Here is a 26,800-nt window from a genome sequence, read left to right as displayed (position 1 = left end):
TCACTCAATGCCACTTACAACTAAAATGGCAGTTTAGCTTGTCCTAATCCAATGCCTGGCAGATGAGTTGGAACAGCTGCTTCTTGAATTCCTAGCTGATGAGCATAGTGGTTGGGGACAATGAGAGGTGTATTTTCAATGTACATGGTAGAGTCATGGTTTGGATTTATTTAAGCTGGGGTAGTTAATGCAATAGTTGCGTAATCCATCATTACAGAATATCTAGTCCAGTGATGGCGAACCTTTTAGAGACCGAGTGCCCAAACTGCAACCCAAAACCCACTTATGCATCGTCGAGTGCCGGGTGGGCGTGGCCAATTGGCTGGGCATGGCCCATTGGGTGGGCGCGGCTACGGTAGTAACGGCAGACTGGGTGGGACTAAAAAGTTCATCAATTCCAACTTTGCAAGATCTTTTTTTTCCCACGAGAAGTTGAAATTGACTGATTGATTGGACCTTTTTTTTTTGTACATGGCGGCGGAGGCCTAAAGCGAAAAGGTTTTATAAAACCCAGCTGAAGGCCTAGACTGGGGCGACGGCGCGCGTGCCCACAGAGAGTGGCTCTGAGTGCCGCCTCTGGCACCCATGCCATAGGTTCGCCACCACTGATCTAGTCTGAGTCCTTTCAGCAAATCTAATTTGGAATATTTGTTTTTCAAATATGCTCCTTGTGTCAAAAAGACATCACTGTTGTTCCGGTACAGTATTTCCTTTATTAAAAATTTTGTGGCGCAAATAACTGGAAGAATTGGTCTAATGATAATGACATAGAATGAATAACATTTAGTAAGGACAATTGAGCTCTAAAATAACACCAGAATTTTGCCTTTGAAACTCTGGTGTATCATACTAGCATGATTCTAACTCAGCGGAGCTTTATATAGCCCAAAGCATCCGTTTTTGCTTTGTGACAGCCCAGATTTAAGGCAGTATCTTCAACAGAATGGCTACCACAGCTTGGCAGACAAACTCTCCCTTTAAATATTTCTAATTGTGGCAGTTTTTCTGAGCTTCCCTTGGTTTCTGCACAAAACGAATTTTCTTTGCTGATTAATTAGGCACTTGGAGATCTCAATTATTGCACCAATATAAAATAATGTGACTCTAAAAATCTCATTATAATGGCTTGTAACATTAAAGATTTAAAGTAACAACTGAGACAAAAAAATTGTTGGGGAAAAAATGGATGATATGGGAACTTTTTGTGAGGATTTTTGCTAAGTGACTGGAAAGCTCCTTTGGTGCTAGCTAGGGTAAATCATGATCAGTGTTTCTAGTATGTTATGTTATCTAATTCAGAAGTTAATGTTTGTAAAAAAAAAAAAAAAAAGGAGAGCATATGAATTTCTGATTTCCATAGGAAGAAATCCTCCTGAGTCTTTCATTATTTTTCAGTGGAAAAAATTAAAATGATCTCCTACTTGGTATGAGTCCATCAGTAATTATCGGGAAGGGTGGTCAGGATGACACACATTCAGTGGTGGGATTCAAAGAGGTGAACAACCAGTTCTCTGTGTGGATGCCGCTTCTGAAAGTCCATTCTGGGCCTGGGCAACAAAAAAATTAGCTACTGGTTCTGCCGAAGTGGTGCGAACCGGCTGAATCCCACCACTGCACATATTGCACAAGGAAAGGAAAATAACACAATTAAATGAAAAAAGATGCAAATTTCCTCACCTAAAAAAATAAAATGATATGAGTCAGCAATGTGATATGGCTGTAAAAAAAATGTGAATACAACTTTAGGTTCATCAGCAAAAGTATAGCTTTCAAACCATGGAAAGTAATTTAATGAGACTGAGTTGGGGGAAACAGAACAATTATGACTCTTCCTGTAGAAGACACCGTTGCAGAATTCACCCTATGGTACAGGACACTCACTCCCTATTTATTTATTTATTTATTTATTTATTTATTTATTTATTTATTTATTTATTTATTTATTTATTTATTTATTTATTTATTTATTTATTTATTTATTTATTTATTTATTTATTTATTTTTTAAATTTATATACCGCCCTATCTCCCTTACGGGACTCAGGGCAGTGAACAGGCAATAATAAAAATCACAATAAATATTGAATAAAAAGCCTGCTCTAAAATACCCCATATAAAACCCCTAGCAAAGTCCAATCAAAACTACGCCAGGACGGCCGCATAGAATAGATGGGTTTTCAAGGCTCGGCGGAAGAGGCGCAGGTCTAGCTTTATTTTAGTGGCCCAGTGGTTAAGTGAAAGGGTTGCTAAGTGAGCACATGAGAAAGAGGGGGGGGGAGACGCTGCAAAGAGCATTGGTTGCTACTGTCTCATACAGATAAAGTTCGCTTGTACACCTACTACACCCTCACTCTGGCATGCATGTAACACTGAGATAAATTCATATTCATGTTTTTGCTTCTGCTTCCCAGCCTGTTCCTAAGGTTTTCCTAATTAAGTTGTTCTCGGTTTTTAATTTTTGTCTGATTACTCTAAGGTGTTTTCCAAAGGTAAGGGATTTGTCAAGAATTATTCTGAGATATTTTGGATGACAGTTATGTTTTATCCTCTTTCCACAAAAAGATATGCTTAACTCTTACAGTTGTTTAGATGGAAGGTGCATACTTCAGTTTTACTTGGGTTAGGGCATAGCCTCCACTTCTCATAATATTGCCTTAGTGACCTCAAATCCTTAGTAAGAATGTGTTCCACTTCGTCCAATTCCTTGGTTTGAATAGCTATTGCCATATCATTGGCATACCAAAATTTTTCAGACTGGTTTCTGGTAAATACAGATTAAATAGGATTGGGGCTAGAACCAATTCCTGTGGCAAGCCATACTTAATGGAAAAGGATTTATTAGTGGTGTCTCCTACAGTGACCTTGAAATATCATTTTTTAAACATGTTCTCCAAAAGATTTGTTACTTTAAAACCCAAAATAGTTTTCTTCAGCTTGAGCATCAAACCATCAAGCCACACCATAAGTTTCAGTCAAATCAATAAAGGCCACAAAAGTTTTTCGTTCTTTTTTGGAAACCGGCTTTGATAAATGAAATAAGAGCCAGAATTTGCGTGCAGCAGCAGCTTCTTTTGGTGTGGAACTCAAGTCTGAAAAGAAGACCCTATCAATATGTTGGTGTATTCTGTTATAAAGTAATAGTTCCTGAAGTTTATAGCAACTACTCAGCAGAGCTATAGGTAGGTAGTTTGCTGGATCAATGTGTGGACTATCTTCACAATGGTACAGCCTGGGCAATATTCTGTATTAACAGAGCAACTAAAAGTTTATACACACGGTGACCAAACTGGGTATTGCATCCATCACAGTAAAAAACTACAGAGGCAACAATTAGATTACAACAGTTTTTTTTTAACAACTTTTAACAATATAAAAGACTTAAATAGAAATAAATGTGAGTACCTGAGCAGACAGGGCATAGATAAGAGGATAGATGTTGTAACAATACAAGAGACTCATTTGGCTGATGAGAAACAGATTAAAGCTCAAGGGAAGATCCTGGGGTACAAAATTGTAGCTAAAATAACATCTAATGTTCATGGCTCCATAATGTATCTCTGACATGACATCCAAGCATACAAGGTTATTAATTGTACCCAACAATACAACATTGAAACTACCATTACTGAAATATCAGGAATAATGATCATGGCAATTTACAAAACCTCCCAATACTAAGTAGCCTAGCCCACCACTGTCAACCTTGGACCATCAAGGAGTATATATATATAGGTGATTTTAATAGTCGCCATACTGACTGGGGAAATGACAACCATAACAAGATTTGGGAAATATTAACAAACTGGATAGAGCAGGATGAGCTTCACCTAGCTTATGATGCCAAAGATTTGAAAACCTTTCAGTCTGGACTGGCTGGGAGAGGCTCCACATACATGCTTTCGCTAGAGTTTGGGACCTTTAACATGCAAATTTTGGACCTTATTTTTTTTGTCCTGCTTTACATCACAAGAAATTTCTTCAAGTCTCTATATGGCAATCAGACATTGTGAAATGGATATTTTTTTATTTGGCCCTCCTGCTGGTAGAGTAAGATTCTTGGCAGAAAGGAAAGTAAATAATGCAATCGAAATGACTGCATTTAGACAGTATAAAAAGAACAGCTTGTTTGATAATGACTCTCAAGGTTTCCTCTTAAAACCATTGAGGCATGGAATGTCTGATCTCTTTGTTTAGGCAGGATTCCATTGGCATGTTATTTACACATTTCCAGTGGGATCTCAAAGGAGTATATTACTTAATCGTTAAAATTTTAATTTATTTTTTCAAGGGCAAAAATAACAAGCAGGCTCCCTGGAGTTGTAAATTGGTGGGATCTTTCCTGTATTTAATATCAAAGGTTATAGTTAATTGTCTTCATCTGCTTAAATATACAGCTCATCTGATCCTGAATGGTGAAATAGGTCAAAATACATTTTACAACTAGTGAGATTATCCAGGTTGTTTCCCATTGTTATGAAAACCAACAGCACTCTGCTCAGTAGTCATTTTGAATTTTCCAAAATTAATAGTTTCATCAGAATTCTAAGCTGAACTCACATTAAAATGTATGTAGAATTCTTCTGAGGAATCTTAAATGATACTGGTTTGATTCTTTGTATAATGGAACTTAGATTCGATCTTCTTCCCAAAATGAAAAAGGTGTATTGGAAATTATCTGTTGTTTTAACTTTTTTCCCCTTGTACTTTGTGTGAACCTGCATATAATTATAGTAAAAGTAAATATTATCTGGAAGGATAAAAGATGTGGAAATCTATGTTAAATACTGTGGGGGTAAGCCACATTTGGAAATCTATGTTAAATACTGTGGGGGTAAGCTACATTTCCTTTTCTTTCTTATTTATTTCAGGCTTTTAATACCTTTGGCTTACTATCAAATGATTGCTTTCATTGTTTTGCAGTACAATCTCTTCTTACACCACTTGTATCTGTGAAAATTTAGTTGACATGAAGCTCAATCCTCCTAATTTCTTGCTTTCTCATTTATTTAGCCTGATGCCCTTCAAATATGTTAACATTCCTGCTGGGTCTTCTGAGAATTGAAATTCAGCACATCTGAAGGGCATCAAGTTGCAAATTGGTTGACAAGGTACAAAATACAGCACCTTAATAAATAAAAATAATGACAGCTCTCCTTTTTCCTCTACGCCTCTCCAAAACCTTCTGGTTGCCATCCAGTAAAATTCTGAGGGTTTGGAATTGAGGATGACAAATAATTAGCAACCAGGGTGGGACAGTTTTCTGGTGCTATTATTATTTTCTCTCTCTCTCTCTCTCTCTCTTTTTTTTACAAACAGGAACAAGTATATGGTTCTTGGAAATGTACCTTCTATCAGTACAAGTTCAAAATTTGTCTGGATTATCTTGAATAAAATGAGATGACAGACAACTGCCTTCCCCAACTTGATGACTTGATGACTTCCAGGTCTGTTGGGGCCAACTCCCAAGATTCCTCTTGTCAGCCTTTTTGAAAAGCGAGATATAACCTTGTTTCCAACTTCTGCATTTTTTTAAAGGTTTATTTTTCCTTGATGGAATGCCACAGACTTATCAGTTGTCCTTGGTATATTTTTATATGGTAGAATTTTACCTCTTAAGTTGATGGACGCAGAAAGAGAGAGAGAAAGCCTTTTTTCCCCCTTTAAAATAAATCCTTCCTTTAAGCCTATTTTATAAATTGCCTTAGCTAAGTGGGAGGTTGTAGGATTAGTAGATAAAACTGTAATTGTTAATCAGAAATGTATATTAGCCATTTCCCAGCTATGTCAATAGAACAGCTGGGAATTAATACCTAGGATGTCATAATGTTAGTTCAGGAATTATTGCTGAACCAACCTATATTAATAAAATTAACATCTAGCTGCAGAATAAAATTCATTTATGGAAAGAATCTGGGAGGGCTACGAAATGTTGATGTTATCTTTAATTCACATACCACATTGGTCTTCATTAAGCAAACTATATAATTTGCTGCGCTGGCAAATAAGATATAATTCATGTCCCTTTTTCATCTGTCTTCAAACTGTTTTTTCCCATTTATCTCAGTATGGTTTGCAACCTTAAGAATTGCAGTCAAACTCCTTGGGGAATTGCTCCAGGAGCCAGTTACCACATAGAAACTGCTTTTGTGAATCCCAACATGAGCTGGCTTGATTTGCAGTTCCAGTCTGCTAGCACGTACTTATTAAAAAGTTACCCAACATTTAGAAATGTATTTAATAAAAAAAAAACAGATTTGCGAACAACTAGAAGCAAAAAAAAACTTATAACTAATACCCAGCACAGATGTGTTAAAAACAGTTCATGCCAAACCAACCTTATTTCATTCTTTGATAAAGTGACTAAATTAATAGACCAGTGAAATGCTGTGGACATAGTATACTTAGATTTCAGTCAGGCTTATGACAAAGTAGACCACAACCTAGTTCTTGGTGAGCTAGAAAAATGTGGAATAGACAACATCACATCCAGATGGATTTGTAGCTGGCTGACAAACTGTACTCAACGAGTAATCCTCAATGGTACTACATCCACATGGAGAGAAATAAGCAGTGGGGTACCACAAGGCTCCATCTTAATATCTTCATAAATGACTTAAATGAGGGAATAGATGGGGAACTCATCAAATTTGCAGATGACACTAAACTGGCAAGAATAGCCAACACCCCAGAAGACAAGCTAAGGATCCAGAAAGATCTTGACAGACTTGAACAATGGGCCCTATCCAACAAAATGAATTTTAATGGGGGGAAAGCAAAGTTTTACATTTAGGCAGGAAAAATCAAAGGTATAAGTATTCTCTATTTTTTGAGAGAATAAATCTTCCTTCAACTGAAATAATCAAAGCCACAAGTAAATAGGACCACCTTCCCTCTTTTTATTTCTCTCCCCCCTTCATTCCACTATAGAACTGTTTACTCTTCTTCCTCCCTCCCTCTCTCCCTCCCTCCACTCTCCTCCTTTCCTCCACTCATCTTCCTCCCTCCCTCCACTCATCTTCTTTCTCCTTCCTTCCTTTTTGAAAGAGCAATATGAAATTAATCTGAGGCATGACTGGCAGTCTGTTTCAAAGAATAAGAAATGTTGTTTGGGGGAAGACATATCCCCCCAATGCATGTCTGAGTATGTATCCTTCTCTGTCCTTGTGCAGATATTTTACACTGCGCACAATGTTGAGCTGAAGCTGTAGCACATTTGACAAGCTGTAGCAAATCATTAGAAGGCAGCCAGTTCTTATTACCATTGGGTAATGCAGTATATGTTGACAGTAATGATGATGGTTTGGGGTGGAATAAAATATGGAGCAATTATAGTAAAAGAAGCTCATGATTGTTACAGCATCTCTGAATGGATACTGACTTGCTCTCTCACAAGCTCTTTGTGGTGTGAACTCTTGCATTCCAAGGCATGTAAAATCATACTGTTTTCCTTTGGGCTGGAAAATTTATAGTTCTAAACAAAGGATTAATTAATGATGTATGAATGGCTGTGTTTTATAACCCTGCTCCTCAGACATAGCTCATGCAGAATTTAGATTTGAAACTCTGTTCCCCAGTTCTGTAGGCATTTTCTTCTTAGATTTCCTTTGATTGTACTCAGCAATGATCTTTTGCTAAGAAAGTGTCACTATATTTCTTCTTATAAATGCATTTTTGTGGGGGAGGGAGGACAGAGGAAAGCATGTTAGCATTTTTTCCCATGAGCTTAGGGCATTTAGCTAGTTCCAGAAGACCCCTGTCAGGTAGGTTAGAAGGGAAGACTTATTCAAAACTATTTTGTAAGCTTCATTTTTATGATATGACCTAACATTCATGTATTTGTTGCATAAGCCATGGAATCTCACAGAACTCCCAGCATTTTACCACAACAAAAATAACTTATATAACAACTGCATAAAAAAAATAAAACATTTGTGATAAATTGTATGTTAAATTTTGCAAAACCAATAAGCAGAATCGGTGTCATCCAATGTAATTTTCAACCACTCTCCAGAAGAGCCTCATCCTCACCCAATATGTTTAGTTGGGGTGGGATCTGTCTACTTTTCAGGCTTTCACTATAACTGGATGCGATGAGGATGAGGATGATGATGATGATATCCATTTAGTCATGTCCAGCTCTCGGCAATTTTATGGGCCAGGTCTCTCCACTTCTTCCGATCTTGCTGTGCTTCTTTGAGTTTTTTTTATGCTCTGGCTGGTATCAGCTTTGATGGTATATAGTCATCGTGTTCTTTGGTGGCCTGGCTTCTTTTTACTGCTATCTCTTCCCAACTTTGCTTTCTCCAGTTAATTCCCTTACATGACATGGCCATAATAAGTGAGACTACCTGCAGGATGAAACCATGACTCCACACCAGGAATGGCCTTTGAAGACCATTTTGAAAATGCAGGAGGTGCCAAACACAACAGCCAATGCATTGGTTGGTCTTGTTGCCATAAGCCCATTGCACTTGTATTGTTTCCCAATAGGTTTCTGGATACGGTTATTTTTTATACGAGCTAGACTCACAAGCATGTTTTGTTAAGTATTTGTGGTAGCTAGATTTACACATAATGCCCGCTACACTAAAGTTAAACACAAACCTACAAACTCCCTTAGTCAAGCCCAGCCCAAGAATGACATAGAACAATCCAGCCGAAGTTCAGTTCTTTCTTTGCTCACATCAAAAAGACAGAATCTTGCCAAACTAAAATTAATGCTACTCTTGCCATAATGGATATACTCTGGGAGATTGTAGGTTGTGGCTATCTGATTCCCTTCCTCTGTCTCCTGTCCAGCACTGAACTGTGCTGCCTTTTGTCTTGTCCTCTCCTTGGAATGTTCTCACTCCTTCCTTGGAAACTGTCACTTCAGTGTAGTCCTTCCCCCCAGCTCTCCCTCCGTGGTCACCAACCATCACATCCTAATAGCTTAATGCTTGATATGGATGAGGTTAGGATCATTGTTTTCTGCAGTTGAAACTATTGTACGGATCAACAGGAAAGTGATAATCTGAATTGTGTTTCATTAGGAAGTTCCTATTATGACTCTCTCCTTTGATTTCTTCCAGGCTCACAGGTTTCCAGCTGCCTCCTCCCATTGTGAGTACTGGAGTGGTGCTGTCCTTGTGGCTCGTAAGTGACTATGCTGTCAGTGCTCAAGGATTTCAGGCAACCTATGAAGGTAAGATTGCGTTTGGTGAACATCTGATATCCATATGCTGTGCCTCTATAAAGGGAATTTTCTGGTAAAGTAAAAGCTCTTCCAAATAAAGTTGACATGGTGCTTTCATGGATACAACAGTATAGTTTTCTTGGCAGCATTCAGTAAATAATTTTACATTTCTTTTCTTCTGGGAAGTTTGTTCAAGCCTGGGAAATGTTTGTAGTTTCCCATCTAATATTAATACTTGTATATTGTTACCAGTACAAATAGAGCTATAACGAGAACTGTAGTGAACACAGAACCTACACAGAATTGAACTGTTTCCTTTATAATTAGATGTTTTCATTAAGCAATGCCATTTTGCTTAAACCTGGTGATAGACCATTTCTCCCCTTGTCCTCATAACTGAAAATCTCTGAGGTTTTGTTTGCATTGTTGTACTTGGTACTGGGGTAATTGCCAGCTTTCCAAATATAGAGTCATCAGCTATTCTGCCTGCAACACACCCAAAATCTAAATAAAAAATGAAAAAGATGTCACTCTGCTACATAGTGGGATAGAAAGAACAAATGCAGAGAGAGAGAGAGAGAAAGGAAGAGAATAAAAGGACCGAGGTATTTTGCTCAGGGCTCCAATAATCAATATTCATTGTGGCTGCTGATGACTTAATACTTCTAGTACTGGTCAAGTTGCTGCTTGACAGAAATCAAAGATTCTAACAAGTTTATTGCAGAAAGGACGGCTTGCTTTTTTTTCACCCCAATTATTTCATTTTCAGTATGAAGGCAGAAGAGAAAGTGAGTTGCTTTCCCCAATTTTCCAGCAATGAAAAACAAATCTGGTGATATGGACTTATTTCAATGGAACAGGAATAAAAGCAAGCAGTTTGGCAGGTTAAGTTCATGAACTCACTGTAAATATGGGTCAATTGTTGTGGTGTTCTAGCACAAGTTTTTTTAAAAAAATTGGCTGTAGACTCTTGTTAGTTAATTTTTAAAAAAAAAAAATCGGGAAGCTCCGGTCAAGAGCCAAAGTTGTAGGCTGCTTTCAAGAGAATACATCCCCCCTCCTTAATCTCTCATGAAACCCTAACCCTACGTTCCGTGGAATACAGTTTGAAATGCCCTGCATCTAAGATTGCACAATTGAAGATGAGAAGGACAAAGGATGCTGATGCTACTGATAATTCACTTGAATTTTCTCTAACATGGTGGGTGGATATTAGATAGACAGATGTCCCTGTAGGTTTTCCAAACATTTGGGGGTTAATAAAGTCTCAGCTCATAGTGAAGTTCTAAACTATTCATAGAAATCATCCCCTGAAGATTCCATATGGTAGTTGCATTAAGTATACTATAAAATTAATTACAATCACCACGATGGTAGACCTGATGAAAATATAGTAAAGTGACATTTAAAATAAATTGAGAGAGTACTTTGTAGCAAGTTGGAAATCAGTGTGAATTCCACACTACCTTCTGGTTAATACCAACAACAGTTCATTATGGAGAGGAGGTCTTGGTTGTTGTTTTTTTTTTAAAAAAAGAATATATATTAATATTTTGTGCATGACAGAATTGCATTATAATTTCTAATTTGCTGCCTCGTGGCTGTCTTGTGCTCGGAATGAAAAAGTTAAGTTTAACATAATGCTGGGAAGGTTTGCTCTTTTATCATAAGGCAAATAAAGCAAGAACAGATCCATAAAACAACAAGCTGGGTTTAATAAAACTTTAATGATGTTCCGGAGTTTTACCTCCTCATTTCTGGTTCAATGTTCCAAACCACTTAGTGGCGAGGAAAGCTGTCTATTTTTGTTGTTCTGGCATCTGGACCCATGAAAGCCATTAGTAGGAAAATGGCCCATCGCTGGCAGATTAAGAAATTAAGAAACATGCTGTACCTTCTGATGCTCCTCATTAGCCCATCCATCCCTCTCACTGATAAATAAACTGTTAGCATTTGTAGAACCTCATTAGAAAGAGAAACCGGTGTCCTTCAAAGAGTCTCAGACATTGAAGTTATTTGCAGGTAAGACAGATGAGATCCTGGAGTATTTTTCACAAGTGGCTTTACTGTTATTTTCCCAAGGAACTCTTGATGCTTGATCAAGAAGAACTTTTATTGACCCTTAAAATAAGCCCAGCATCAATGCTAATAGATTGAGATTTCCACCTATCTACCATTAGTATCCTGTTTGGTTTCTGTGCCTGAGTGGTTACCCAATTACCTCTGCTATACTGGATATATGTTTAAGTACAAGTTGCCAGAAATCCAGCATGACAGTCATACTTAAATCCCTATCAAAATAATTGCTATTTCTTTACACTGAAAGAGCAGCCGATATGGCTGCTTCCTTTTAAAACTCAGTGAGGAGAAAACATATCCAACTTCAATATATGGTCATTTTTGTTTTGTGGCTTCCTGCTGCAGTGTCTCTGTCCTTATGATGTTGGTCAAGTAGAGGACATTATTCAACCTCTTGCAGACATATGTTCAACTGTTAGTGGTCAGTTTGCTACTTTTCCTCTGCTGTCATCCAAATTTCGAAAGAAATCATTTATGCTCCTAGTTGTAGTGTTGGTTTTACCTAGTTTCAACCTCCTTATATCTAACACTCTTTTTATTACTTCATTGTCTCATCTTATTATTCTCTTTTATGAATAAAAGTGGTTGCAACGGCAAACTTATTTCCTTTGGATGGAAGAGAAATATGGATAAGTGCATGGATAAATTAGGCGTGTACTTCAAAGTGGCATTCTCCAATAGCCACACATTCTCTGGTCCCTGGAAGGTACAAGGCTTGAACTAGCCAAGGATCCAGATTAGATTAGTGCTTGCGGGCTGGGTTCACATGTAACACTTTCCGTGGTTACCAATTTAACCATGGTGTGTGTGTGTGGGGGTAACACTCTTTATCTCAACTATTAATTGTTGACTGTTAACCAAATAGTCTGGGTTCATCTTACACTGGTGATGGCGAACCCGTGACACGTCTGTCACAGGTGACACACCATGTCATTTTTGATGATACACCAGGCCACCAGATCCTCTCAAAGTCACACAAGAAGACCCTGCTCTTTCACAGCTTCTGGAGCCTCCAAAAATGTGTGAAAATGGGACATTCTTTCCCGTTCTTTTTAGAGGCTGCAAGAGCATTTTCCAAAGTTTCTAGGTCTCATGCAACTTGGATAGGCATTTTGAAAAATATGTATTTATTAAACGATAATTTCATTTAATTCTTTTTGTTACAAATGGTTCCTCCTTTGTCCATATCTGTGTGTGTGTGTGAAAGAGAGAGAGAGAGAGAGAGAGAGAGAGAGAGAGAGAGAGAGAGAGAGAGAGAGAGAGAGAGAGAGAGAGAGAGAGAGAGAGAGAGAGAGAGATGCCAGCAGAGACAAGATAGTCATTTTCTGAATTTTTGACACACTGAGCTCAAAAGGTTCACCATCTCACAGTCCACCCCTGATCCAGAAAAAGGCCTAATAAAGATTAATATCAACCAAGGTTAGCATTAGCAAAAGCTACTGAGGTATATAAATGGTCTGGATCCTAACAGGACCATAAAGAATATTACAGGAAAAGGCAGCTGGGTTAAGTATTCACAAGACAGCTGATGTTCCAGGTTGACAGGATCTCTGCTCCCAATCTTCACCCCTGCTTGCTATTGACGGTAGATTTAATGAAGTTCTCTTTTGTTGTTGTTGCTGTTGTTGTTGATCATTCTAAATGATCAGATTCATGTTTGGTTGAGAAGTACAAAACCTAGCAGAAACCTCTTCAGATGGAGGGAAAGCTGTATCCTCAGGTTTGGATAATAAAATCAGGAATGTTGAGGTTTGGTGTTACTTGTGGTTCATTGTGCTTAAAATCATCTTCATGTCCTTCCCTAGTAATACCATTCCAATATACTGATCTGATGTACATACTTAGAAGCATACAGCTATTTATATTCAGCATATGGTGTTTTTTTTTACAAAGCAACTATAGTCAAAATATGGTTTACATTTCTGCCTAAGTTTTTCTTTCCATTTTAAATTTTAACTTGAATGCCCGCATAAGGCTATGCTTACTTGTCAGTCTGATACTGATTCAAAATTCAGTCTTTCTTTCCTAGTTGTCATTTCTTTTGAGTGGATGTTCACTATTTTTAAAATCACTTATACAAACACTTGTAACTTACTTTCAGTTTAATACTGATTTCTCAAACTGTACTTGGGAGTGTTTATGACAGCTGTGACATTTAATCAAATTAATTGGGAAGATTAATAGATTTTTTTCCTATTAAAAAGCTTAATAGGTATTCTAATTATACAGGCAGAATATTTTTATAACACACATAACCAGAGAAAAATATACCTGTATATCATTTTATATAGGTGCTAATTAAAAAAAAAGACAAGATATACTGTACCAGTATTAAAGAGTCCTTATCCTCTTCTCAGTCTCTCTCAGAAAGAAATGATTTTCTCAAATAAGGCTTTCATCTTGTACAATACAAGTATGCTACTGACTTCAAAAATAGGTTTTTTTTTCTTCACACTTGTGCTAATTTAATTAATAGATGAATCTGCTAATTGATTATAATATACATGGCCAAGCAATTAGTATTCTATTAATCAGGTTTCAGCTCTCATATTAGAATAGCAACATACAAGATGAAAACAAAGGATCATTGCATTTGAAAAAGTTGAAAAGCTGCCTGGAGAAGGTGGAGTATATCACAATTAAACAGCACTATATATAGTAGTGTGATACAGAAAAGGTCTGCTGCATTTTTCCTGTCACTTGTAATTCAGTTGGATGAAAGGGTATCTGCTCGCTCTTTCTAAGGAAGAAGATAACTTTAGTCAAAGATTCATAAGGGGGAGTGTGGACAAGTGGTCAAGGACTGTACAAATGTCATCTTCTGTACAGTTGGTGCTCCAGCACTTCATTACCTCCCTAGCTGGCCTTCCATTAAATCCTAAGGGAAGCCATTAAAGGGAATTCCTTCCTTTTGAACACTGGGCCCAACCCAACAAAATGCAGTTCAGTAGTGTGAAAAGTTAGGTCTTACACCTAAGCAAGGAAAAGTGCACAGGTATAGAATAGATGGTACCTGGCTCAATTTCTGTAGCTCTGAGAGGGAAGTAGGAGTCCTAGTGAACAACCAGCAGTGTGCTGTTGCAACTACCAAAAAGCCAACACAGTTGTAGGTTGCATAAACAGAAGGATAGTATCAACAACAGTGATAGCACCACTGTATACATTACTGGTAAGACTACCTTTGGAATACATCATCCAGTTCTGGTCACACCGATAAAAAAAGATGTTGAAGCTCTAGAAAGAGTTCAGAGAAGAGCAACAAAGATGATAAGGGGTCTGGAGGTGAAACTGTACAACAAACTGTTGTGGGAACTAGGTATGTCTAGTCTTGGGGAGGCATAATAGCAGTTTTCCAATAGTTGAGGGGCTGTCATAGAGAAGAGGGGGCTGTCACCTATTCACCAAAGCACCTGAAGGCAGGACAAGAAGTAACAGATGGAAATTATTAAAGAGAGATCCAACCTAGAATGAAGAAGAAATTTCTTGACAGGACAATTAATCGGAGGAATGCGTTATCTCCAGAAGTTGTGGCTTCTCCCTCACTGGAGGTTTTCAAGAATAGTTTGGACAACTATTTGCCTTAAATTGTGTAGGATCTCCTGCTTGAGCAGGGGGTTGGATCAGAAGAAGACTAGAAGACCTCTAAGGTCCCTTCTAACTCTGATATTCTATGACTTCTTTGACTTCCTTTTGGCATTTTCCAATTAGCAAAGGATGGGTGGAAAGATATTTATTAAGAAAAGCAGTATCTGGAGTTTCCCCTCTTTAACTGTAATTAAGGAATATATAATTGCCTACTCTCCCAAGGACTGTCATTTGCCAAAACTGTTTTGGTTTGACACTGAGTGAACAGTGGAGCTTCGTGGATTAAATGGAGTGAGCTGGCATGCAAAGTTGTCAGTGACTTGCTCAGCATGACTGACCTTTTGTCAGCTTGTGAACTATTACTCCAAACCAAGTTAGAACTCAGTGAAATTATCCAGAGGAGAGAGGTATGCCTAATTAAGGGCAACAAAAAGTCCAGTCAGATGTCCCCTTCCAGATGGTTTAACCAGGACTATGTGGCAGCTAAAAAAGCATTTGCTACAGCCTTCAGAGTCAATTCATTGTCAATCTCCTCTCCCCATTAAAAATTCCTGAAATGAAAAGAGACTACAAGTACATCTTTTGAAGCAAAAAAAGAGATGTACAAATGGCTAGCTGGCAGAATTTGATGTTATTGGCTGGGACTAAGGACTGAGACCTATTTTGGCATTATTCCTGGACCTTTATCACAAGATAGAGATTCTGTATCCATTCACTTTATAACATCCTAGGTCTACCCTGCCCATCAATTTATTTGAGTGGCTTGCTGTTTTATCTGCTGAGATTGGATATTTGATACTTTAGTTGAAAATGGGCAAAGCTCTGGAAATGCCCACATCCCATCCTTATTCACAAAGGCAAGTATTGAATAGTAGTGCCAACCTTGGCTTCACTTTTCATCTAGGTCAAAAACTCAGCCCTCATTTCCATTTACTGGGGATCCGTAATAGTTATCTTTATTTTTTTTAAAAAAGGGAGTAGAATTAGTTCTGCTAACAAAGACCATGAATCTCCTCAACATAGGAAGTAAACTATATGCTAGGAACCTTTATTGGAAACCTGAGCATTGGCTGCAGCAGGCTGAAACACTCTGGCAGAAAGAGAAAAAAGCAGACTTTGGAACAGAATGTTCATTTGCTGGTTTTACAGCAGAGAATGATAAAATATTCTAGCAAACCCAAAGCAATGTTAATGGTGCATTTGTTGATTTGAGCTGCGCCTTTGATTTCATCTCTGGAGGACAACTGTAAGATATGAGTAAGGCTTCCACCATAGAAAAATGCTTGCTTCTACTTATTCACCAGTGATATATCAGTACAAGTCTATGATTAAAACAAAACTCTTTGGGATATCTTACAAATTGAATTGCAACTCAGAAGCAAGGCTGTTATTAGCATCTGAATTCCCAAACTTCTATGTTCACTTCATAGTCAGATTCCAGCAAGATATAAAGTCTCATACTCCTAGCTAGATTATAAAAGTTTACCAACACTGATCGATGTGATCAATACTATGATCCTGTCATATTTGTATTATTTGTTGTTTAATTTGAAAAATTAATAAAAATTTTATAAAAAAAAAATACTATGATCCTGTCATAAATACCACTGAATTAAGAGAGCATTAAGACCCTCATACTGACTTTGCACTAAGAATCATCTTGACTGATGGATTACTAGAAGCAAAGACTATAATGTTTGCTTGAAGCCTCAAGAAAAAGAACAACAATTGGAATATCCAGGGCAACATCACTAAATCGTCCAAGTTGTCCAACATTGGCAACTATAAGACTTGTGGATTTCAACTCCTAGAATTCCCCAACTAACTATGCTAGCTGGAGAATTTTGGGAGTTGAAGTCCACAAATCTTAAAGTTGCCAACGTTGGACACCCTGAGCTAAATGTTTTAAATATTTCTTGGCAGTATTCTGTGCCTCAGGCAAGTAGAGGACCCAAGCTGAAATTGTAAGGCAGGCAATATAGAGAAGTACTGCAAGTGGCTTGATTGTTTTGTGCAAAAGGGAAGAGTTTTGAACTTGCTGCTTTCACCAGTTCAACTCTTTGATTAAACCCAATCAATATTCCAATTATCACCCCTTAGAAATTATCCAGACCAAATTTCTGAGGACAGAACATCACATCTGTAAATGTTTCCTGAATACAGTCTTCTGGCTAAAAACCTGTGCTTGGTAGGAGATGTTTCAGTCTTTGGTCAAAGCTTTTGTCTGGAGGCCTGGCTCCTTCAATAATTGTCAGCAAATCCATTTCAGGCTGGAAGCTATTGTCTTGCATAAACGATGAGAGTTTCTGCTATCTTTGGCTTATGATCAAGCCAGAGTGCTTCTTGAACAACAAGTCCTGGAAGGAGAATGGCAAAGTGATCTGAAATTAGTTGCTAACAGGGTTAGGCTCCGGAGCCACAAAAATCTGAAGTTGAGTCTGCAGCCACTTTGGGATTGCCAGCCATTGCACAGCTTTTTCTCAGGTTCAGTTTAACATCCTTCCACCTGCTCATTCCGAAGGCAGATTTAACAGAATCCCGTATGAGGAATACACCTGCTCTACTTGATCAGTGGTGGTTTAACAGAAATATATCTTTTCCTGAAAACCTGCAGCAACTGTGGAAGTCATGGTCTATCAGACTGCACATTTCATGGAGATTTATTGTAAAATTTGCAAGCTACCCCGATGAATTCTTATTACAAGCCTCCTTATACAACCTGCAATTCTGTGCATTGGTGCTTAGGGTATAGCAGCAGATCAATGAATCACTGGCAAAACTAGCACTCCACTTCTCTCAGTATTTATAGTGAATAATCTACTGCTTTTATGCTATTTAATAGAGATGGTTACGATCTGGACAATAGCTTGTATAGTAGCCTATTTTAAATTGCTGGCCTTCCTTAATGAAGAACTATTTACTTATTAACTGAGCATTGCTATTTCTTGCATTAGATACCAGAGAAGCTCTAAAATATCTGAGTTGCAAAATAGTTTTCATAGAAGTTTTAATGTAAAAGATGCTTCCTAAATGCATGTGCATGGGCGTGAATGGGGACGCTAGTGGGGGACGGGTGTCCATGGCACATTTGTTCATGCATGAACTGGGCCGCTAGCCTGGGCCTGTTGCGCGGCCCGTTTGCACATGTGCGAATGGGGCTGCTAGCTGCCGTGGAGGGTGTGCGGCTGTTTGTGCATGCTCACAGCACCAGTGCATGCCGCATGTACGAACGGGGCCACCAGTGCCATGCCAGTGTGTGGCCCCGTGCACGCATGCGCGTACCAATTTTGAAGCTGCTCCCCTCCAGTCTGTGAGCCTGGAAAGTTTGGAGACCTCTGCTGTAAAGAATTCTGCTAAGCAATTCTTTCAACTTCATTCTATAGTCCTACTAGTTATCCAGCTCTCTGTTATCTGTGAAATTAATTTAGTTCAATTGTAGCTGTTGAAAACTTGGTTATTGTAAGATTTGACAATTCTAGCTTTAACTATTTAAACCAACAATACCCAAACTGTATTGAAGAGTTTGTAAAATCCTAAGGGGCATACAGATAGATATCCCATTTCCTTTGTTTAATCCTGTGTTAATGTGCAGGGAGTATATTTTGTTATCCTATCTGGTCTGCTGGCACTTCCTGGGGATTCTCAATTTAAATGTTAATGTGTTTGCTACCAGGCAAGGTGAGGGTACATAATTGAGTTGCATGTTGTTATCTATGGCTTGCATATGTTATTTATTTATTTAGAAAATTTATTCGCTGCCCAGTTCTTTAATGGCTGGGAGCCCTTGCAACTGGGTCAAAGTACAGTAAGCCATCATTAACATTCATTAAAAATAAAATGCAAGTTCTTCATATAGATACTTAGGAATTTCTTTGTTTTTAGGCTGAGACTACTAGATTTAGCTTTTTTTTCATCCTTTGTTTCCCTTTCTACAGCTCTTTAGAGGGGAAATTTCCCTAAAAATTAGTCAGCTTATTGGGCTGTGTGCCTCACAACTAGGGTACATTTGTTCCAAGGCAGAGATGACCAAGGAAAAATTCTGTGACTGCAGTCTTGAGGAATTTGGTAAAAGCCTTCTATAGGAAGATTCTTCTAAAAATTAAAGAAGGAATGTATTCTATTCCTTGAATTAAATGGGAAAAAAACTAAAGCCCTTTTAGTTTCATTTTATGTTGCATGCAAACTAATCTCTTAATAAATCTCATGTTAACTGCATGCATCATTGTTTTGCCAACTGTCATAGCTGTGATCAGATGCCCAGGCAATTGGTTCTTTTGGACCCAGACACAATGAACACACTAGTAAATAATGGGATTTATTAGTTCAATCCTGGTGGGGCTCAAGGTTGACTCAGGCTTCCATCCTTCTGAGGTGAGTAAAATGAGGAGCCAGATTGTTAGAGGACTTTGCTGACATTGTAAACCATAGTGCTGTAAAGCACTACGGAGCAGTATGTAACTGCTATATTCCTATTGCATATTGCTATTAGCTCAAGCAAACCGATTGAAAACCATAATATAAGACGCATACATACCAAGCAAGATGATACTCAAATCTTTTACAAGCTGCCAGGAGCTCCTTAATAACAACAGCAGAGATGCCCCATTGGGTAGCCAATTTTTCAACAATACACAATGCTAGATTCCATTGCAGAAGCTCCTCATTAATAACAACAACCCTGCAGTTTTTTTTTCAAAACCTGGCACCATGAACTTCATGGTCTTGCTATGGTCAGGAAACTGCAAGACCTGATCTTCCCTGGCTGATATAGGACTCTTGAATGGGAATTGAGAGTCTGAGGTTTTCACAGCAAGAGAAACTTTGAAGCCATGTGGAAGATTCTCCTACCTTTGTTTAGCAAACAAGGGTGAAAAGCAAGCAGGCTAGCTATAAGCTTTCCATAATATGAAGGAGAAATCAAAATATATCACTAACTCCTCTCAATAACAATGCTCTTCTCTCGTTGCCACTACAATTATATTTTCCCCTAAATTTGAACTCTGTGTGATAACATAATTATTAAAGATTTTATTGTATGGTAACATACTCATGCATCACAGTGTTTGGCAAGAAAGCAATCCACACTCCTTAAGAACTAAAAGTCAGTTCTAAAGGTCTAAATTTTATTGCTTTTTTCTTTTTTTTTTCTTTTGTAATTTTGAGAAAATTGTCTCGAGCATGCAAGAGTAGAACCTATTGTATTTATAATAGTCCAACCAATAGACATGCAACTATTTTAAGGTGTAAGTGAATTATGGCAGGAGAAACATAATGGAATAGGTTATCAGGGACTTCTTCACTCATAATCGATAACACAGTTGTCTGTGGCCTGTACAGATGTAAATACCCAAGGAAAAAGAAAACATTGGGGGGGGGGGAAGACTCCTGTCTATGATTTCCTCCCATTTTTCTTCCCTTGAGAGACCGACCATCCCTGATTTTTATTCAGAAAGCACTATACCATCCTTTCCCTGTGGTGGCCATAAAAAAAATGATAGTCTGCCAAAGAGAAGCAAAACCCAATTGACCTGTTTTGATATGATTATGTTTTAATAACCATCAGCAAAACTGTAAAAATGGGCTAGAATATGGTGATTTCTAGTTGAAGTATAGCACAAGATGCATTTCTACATGATACGGAAATAGGATGAAGTTGGGGGTCAATAGGAACAAGTAAAGAATCCTTCAAGTTGCTGATCAGAATCTTCATTGCAGACAAGAATAAATCCTTCAACATAACATTTGATTGAGCATTGCAGTGCAAGAAGTCACAGATCTTATACATCTTTGCTGCAGAGTTTAAACCTTGAACTTCATCCTCTTGCTAGTCATGCCAAGGCTTTGGAGATAGCTGCTGAAACATTTTCGTAATGGCTTTCTCTAGCCTGAAAACCAGCTAAGAGCCTCAGCAATTATGCCCTGGTCAGAAAAAAAAAGCCTATTGATTTCTCACATCTTTGCAGTATATTCAAAATAAATATAATTGATCCTTCCCCCCATCCTGTAAAATAGCCTAGTTAATTACTGAATTCATTTGAAATCTAATTTTGAGAACAATTGTTTGTACAGTCTAAAAGCAACTGTTGTGCGGTGGTAAATTTTATCCACTTTTCAGATGACCTCTACCCTATATGTGTTTGTGTGTATATATATCTATGTGTGTATATATCATTTGCATAAAAATCATCTTTTAAAAGTAAACGCTTCCTTAAACCTCTTCATTAACATTTTCCTTTTAAGATTTCTGGAAGTATTTTTTTCATTTATCAAGTTGTCCTTAATTTGCCCAACTTGAAAGTAGTCAGGATTCACCAGCTATTGGCTGAAACAGAACAGAGATGAACAGAGAAAATCTTGTTGGTATATTGTCATGCTATCTTATAGTCTGGAAGGGAGAAAGCTAAACCAATTCTCTGGATGTGTCCCAATAATGATTGCTTGCTAGATTGAAATGGTCTTTTTAGAAATAAATTTAAATGTATTAAGCTGTATTTAAATGTATTAATATACTAGCTGTACCCAGCCACGCGTTGCTGTGGCTCAGTCTGGTAAAAGCGTGTGTTGCTTTTACGTCCAACAGATGGTGCTGTTTTTCAAAAAAAGCATTTTTTTACCTGTCACAGGTGTGACATCTATATAATATAGGTATATATAAAAACACGCGCGTATTCGAATGCAACGTTGTGTCAAAATTTCAAAGCAATTGATGAAGAACTTTCGGAGATTTAAGATTTTGAACAAATGAACATTTACATTTTTATTTATATAGATTATGCCTACAACTCGAGAATTTGTTGGTGATTTCTTTAAGTTCTCTTTAAATTCTGTAAAGTTGTTTTGTTAAAACTGGGTGAAAGCAGATTTGGGCAGTGCTTTTTTTCAAAAAAAAAAAAAAAGGTGCCAGAACTCACACACGTCATACAACCCGCCTTGCCTACCCTACAAGGTTCCATCCAAAAAAGGTGCCGGAACTCTGTTCTCGGCGTTCTATGAGAAAAAAAGCCCTGGTTTTGGGGATAAAATTGCAAGTACTCACCTAGCTAAACTTTGCAAAAGTGGTCCCTATTTCAGATTTACAGGATTCCTTCTATCTTCTGCCAAGCTATTCCCTGCGTTAATCAAACACAGTAAAATGCTTGTAAAGCATTTTCTGTAAACTTTTTGTCTGTGTTCATTTTCAGTGGCCCAGTTTGATTTCAGTTAAGATCAAATAACAGTGGGGGTTTTTTTGTTTAGTTTTTTGCAACTTTTGAATATTTTGAAGCATCACTCCTTTGTGCCTGATTTTTTTTTTTTTAGTTCAGAAATACTTTGGAGAGAAAAATCCATGCTGAAATATACCTGGATGTTTAATAACTAAAAACCAGAAGGCAGAAGTCTACATTGTAGAAGAGAATGGAAATACCCGTGTGCAAAACCTGAAGGAAATTTGTTTCCAGTTTACATACGGTGGTGGGATTCAGCCAATTCGCACCAGTTCGGCAGAACCGGTAGCTATTTTTTTGTTGCCAGGCCTAGAACGGACTTCTGGAAGCGGCATCCACACAGAGAACTGGTTGTTCACATATTTGAATCCCACCATTGTTTACATATTACCTTGAGAGATGCAAATTAGATTAAGTGACATTAAAATGCAAACTAAACCAATTTCTCGCCCATGCCAGGTTAAATATAAATTCTTGGGTGGATGGTGATGAGCATGTGAAGAGATAGACAGGACCCTTCCCAGTGCTGCAAATGTGATAGTCTGGCTTTTCTGATCTATTGAAGTGTTTCATTTGACACTTGAAGCATTCCATTTGAAGATTCATTTTCTACAGTGTTCTGTTGTGATTCCAGCTGTGACAAATTTGATAGCCGGGGAAAACCAACAGCCTGTGTGAAAAGCAACAATTATGTCTTGAAGCACACTGCTTATTTTAAGAAATTAGAGGCATTTAAATACACCGAGAAACAGTCTTTGAGTAAATGGCAATGTTTCCTCATCAATTAAAACACCTACTTTTTTCCCTTTTAAAAGGAACAAAACAGTGATTGTGAGTGTTTGCATTTTTTTCTCACTTGTTTTAGGAAAACTGCTTCTGTAGCTAATCAAAATGGCCCCATTTCCAAAGTGAATCCTAAAGCAATTGTCTGCCTTGACCAGGAAGAATTAGTAGGATTCCCATCTAAGTTTTAGGACATGCCTTTTGATTATAAATTTTTAAGATAGCTTGGGCAGGTACTATTTTTTTTATAATATTCAAATATAGAATGAAGCTGATTACCAGTAGGTTCAAGGGATAAACTATGTCTGCATACAAGGGTAATTTAATTTCTGAAATACAAACTTACTGAAAATAAAGTATGTTGTAATTTCCTCTCACAGGTATCTGGGTCTATCAACCTTTACCAATCAAGCTCCTTTCAGTTGGCAAAAGTCTTAACATTTTTTAATTTTCTGTTTATTTATGTCTTTGTTCAATGTTTGAGCTATCCCAGGAGATGTGGGATCTCTCAAAACATTAAAACAAATAATAAATCAATAATGAGAAATTTTATCTAGGAGAAGGGAACTCCACAAATATCAAGGTGTAATATTCCAATATCAATGCAGGATTGCAAATTGCCATTTTAGAACTGGGGGGGGAAAAACATAATTTTAGGGTTTTCCCAAATGTAAACAGTGTTGATCATAGTTGGGAAAATATGGGAATTGTAATCCAACCTATCTTAGAAGCAAGGAAGGTAACCTTGATGGAAGTATTCCCATCAAAGACTTAGGCAAACAGTTTTATGCCCTGGGATACAAGATAATATTTGGAAGCAGCTCAGGCAGATGCTTTTCTGGTTCACTGGGATATAAGAATGTGCAAAATTCTGTTGTTAGACAAATGGTAGCTATAGTCTTTGTCTGGAGTTGATTTCTGATTTTATCTACCAAATGAACTGACAGGATCCGGAGGGTATAAGTTAAAGGGTGGGGTGAATTTACAAGGAATCCAGAACATAGAGTGCTTTCCAACTGAATCTATGGTTTATTTCTTCTAAACAAATGAAGATTAATAAATCAAGAAGAAATCAAAGTTTGTCAATCCTGCACTTGTAGAGGGGCTACCTATTAAGATTCCATGTTCAGATAAGCTTTTGATTCCTAGTTAAGCTGTCTTTTTTCACCAGTGGGATGTCCAAGTGGTTTCATTCATTGCGAGCTAGAATGTTACTTTGCATATGGTATAATTTAGGTATGGAATGCATTAACACAACAGGCAATGATAGTCATTACTAAATATTAACTTTAATCATTACATGGGACTTCCAAGGTCAGCAATTTTATGCTTTTAAGTATCAGATACTGTGAAAAGACTGCAGTAAAGATATATTTGCACCACTTTTGTGAACTTCATAGAATCTTACGAGCAGTGATACCGGAGGTTTTCATTAGGATCATTGTTTGATGAGAGCTGAATTCAGTAATTTATTCATAAACAGGAGGGAAAGGGCTTGAATTTTTAAAACAAAAATAAATATGAGGCAAAGTGCAACTGACAGATTGCCATCCCCTCTGAATTGCTCCTTTTGGAAGCAAACTACAGGGCGAGAGAGGCTGTTAACCTAGAAATGTCATGGAAGAGCTCTACTGCAGTCTTACGTACAGAAGGTCAATTTTGTTCATGATCAGCTTGGAAGAACGTCTGCATCATTCACATGTTGGGTTGCACTGGAATTCAGACAGATTTAACACCAGGCAATATTTACATAAACTCTTCTGCAAAGATAGTGGAGAAAGAATTATGGAACTATATTAAAACAGTGACATCGGAAACAGCTACCTTAGTTATTCCCCGTAAAGATGCATTCACTGCAGCTTAGTAATGATGAGACTGGCAATTTCAACACATATGAATGAAAGATGCCAACTGGGGAAGCCTTATCCTGAAGCACTAAAATTCTTTAAAAAAAAAAACGCTCGTACTGGAGCGTTGCATCTGTAAAATGTGAGCACTAATCAGCTGTCTTTGACCAAGACCAACACCAAATAATCATGGTATTATAGAACATCTGGTTTAACTCTCCAAAGTATGCTGGGCAGTCCATGAGAAGTGGCTGCCCAGATAAAACCTTTTGAAATTCAGAATTGCTACCTCAATAAATAGACTGTTCTTTATATTTAAACGAGATCTGGGTAGCTGCAATTATTTTTAGTTCTGGTTTTTCTGGCCATGGGAAATATTTTTCAAGCACCTTCTATATAGCTTTCCTTTTTGTGTATGTGTTGATATTTTTTTTTCTTTTTTGGAAGTGGTGCAATTTAATCGGTATCATCTACTATAATTTTTTGCATTGCAATCACGGACCCATAATGGTTTAGTTCTTCTTGTTTCTACAGTTCATCTCATTTTAGGCTTTTAGGGTAGAAAAGATGGTCCTGACTCCTGAAGTAGCATTTTAGAACTGGCTCCAGTTGGCAGATATGTATCTCTTCTAGCAAAACTCCTGCTGGCCTTTCACATTAGCACTAAAGCCTGAATCTGGGCCTGGGCCTGGAGCTCCAAATGTGTGAAGGGTCTCAGCTCCTGGTTGTATTGTATTGTAGCAGAACATCCAGATTCAGCCATAGTTTCATTCCATACAGCATTAACCTTGTGAACTCTCAAGCTTCCTCCTTCCGTTATATATTCAAGTTGGACGGTATTTAATATTTATTTGTTATGTATATGTAGGGGTGTGGGTCTACACATATGTTGTACATAGTATGTTTAGGTGTGTGTCATGTGTGTGTTTCACTTTGAGAGCGGACAACTAAATTTCATTTTTGATGTGTGCCGTTGTGCCCACAGTAAAAAAAAAATAACAATAAAGGTTATCTTATCTAATGATTGTTTATTTTTCTCGAGCTGTGTGTTTTAATTTTTGTAATTGTTTTATTCCTAATATTGTTCACCACCTAGTCACTTGTTGAAATGGATAGCCTTACCTACCTATCTACCTACCTACCTACCTGCCTACCTACCTACCTACATGCATACATATACATGAATATCAAAGGGAGTCCTATAACCTGATGTTTGCCTACTTTTTCTAGAATGGAGCTGTTAGATGAAATTTCTCCGCAGGCTAGCTAAAGACAGATTCTCAGTCCCTGCTGGACAGATGTCCTCCCACCATTAAAAGTCCACTTGGACTGCTGATAGATTAGCTGAAGAAAGAACCATTAGGCCTAAGACTGTCAAGAATCTGCTTAATGTTTTTAAATGTGTAAACAACAAATGAGCTGCAGCCAGCTGCAACCCTTTTAATGCCTTAAATTATTCAACCTCTAAAGAGCAGGTTGAAAAAAAAATATTACTTGTCTTTTAATGGCTTGAGTCTTTTAGGATTGAAATGGTATTTTCTTCGTTCTCCCTGAGCGTAGGTTTACAGTCTTGATCACAAGATCTCTTTATGGTAACTGTATCAAGGGCACTATCGGCCCTTCTCACTGGTCCACTGTATGTATGTGCATATGTTTGCATGCACGCAAGTAGGTAGGTATGATGGCCATGACTTGCCACTGACTTCTTTTAAAATGTTTTGACTTCCAGGTATAGAGGCGAGCGAGAACAATTCATGCAAAGCTACCCTGTTGGCTCCCATGCCTAAGAGAGGACAAGAACCTAGCTCTCCCTACCCCTACTAAGACTGGTGCTTTTACCCATCACAGTAGACTGCTTCTCATTTTTAACAACTCTATCAATCTGCCATTTTTGTATTTTGATTTTTTTTTTTTGCTGCAGATTCTTAATGCCCATTCTAGAGAGTTATCTCAGTTGACATGGAGGTTAGTCAGTACTGTAAGGCTCTATAATAATAATAATAATAATAATAATAATAATAATAATAATAATAATAATAATAATAATAATAATAATAATAATAATAATAATAATAATAATAATAATAATAATAATAATAATAATAATAATAATAATAATAATAATAA

General features: G+C 37.5%; 1 protein-coding gene across 1 annotated transcript in view; it reads left to right on the top strand.

The window, feature by feature from the left end:
* The window catches only part of LOC107291063 (CUB and sushi domain-containing protein 2-like), a 239,071-nt gene that overhangs the window by 56,609 nt on the left and 155,662 nt on the right, over positions 1-26,800 (top strand). The window contains exon 3 of the mRNA XM_015820017.1: positions 9,071-9,183. Coding sequence (XP_015675503.1) covers positions 9,071-9,183 — 113 coding nt within the window. The remainder of the gene's footprint in view (positions 1-9,070; positions 9,184-26,800) is intronic.

The sequence above is a fragment of the Protobothrops mucrosquamatus genome, unplaced genomic scaffold (assembly GCF_001527695.2).
Source record: "Protobothrops mucrosquamatus isolate PMUCROS unplaced genomic scaffold, P.Mucros_1.0 scaffold1043, whole genome shotgun sequence".
Classification (NCBI taxonomy): Eukaryota; Metazoa; Chordata; class Lepidosauria; order Squamata; family Viperidae; genus Protobothrops; species Protobothrops mucrosquamatus.
The sequence above is the reverse complement of the archived record's forward strand: the minus strand, read 5'-3'. Positions and strand labels throughout refer to the sequence as shown.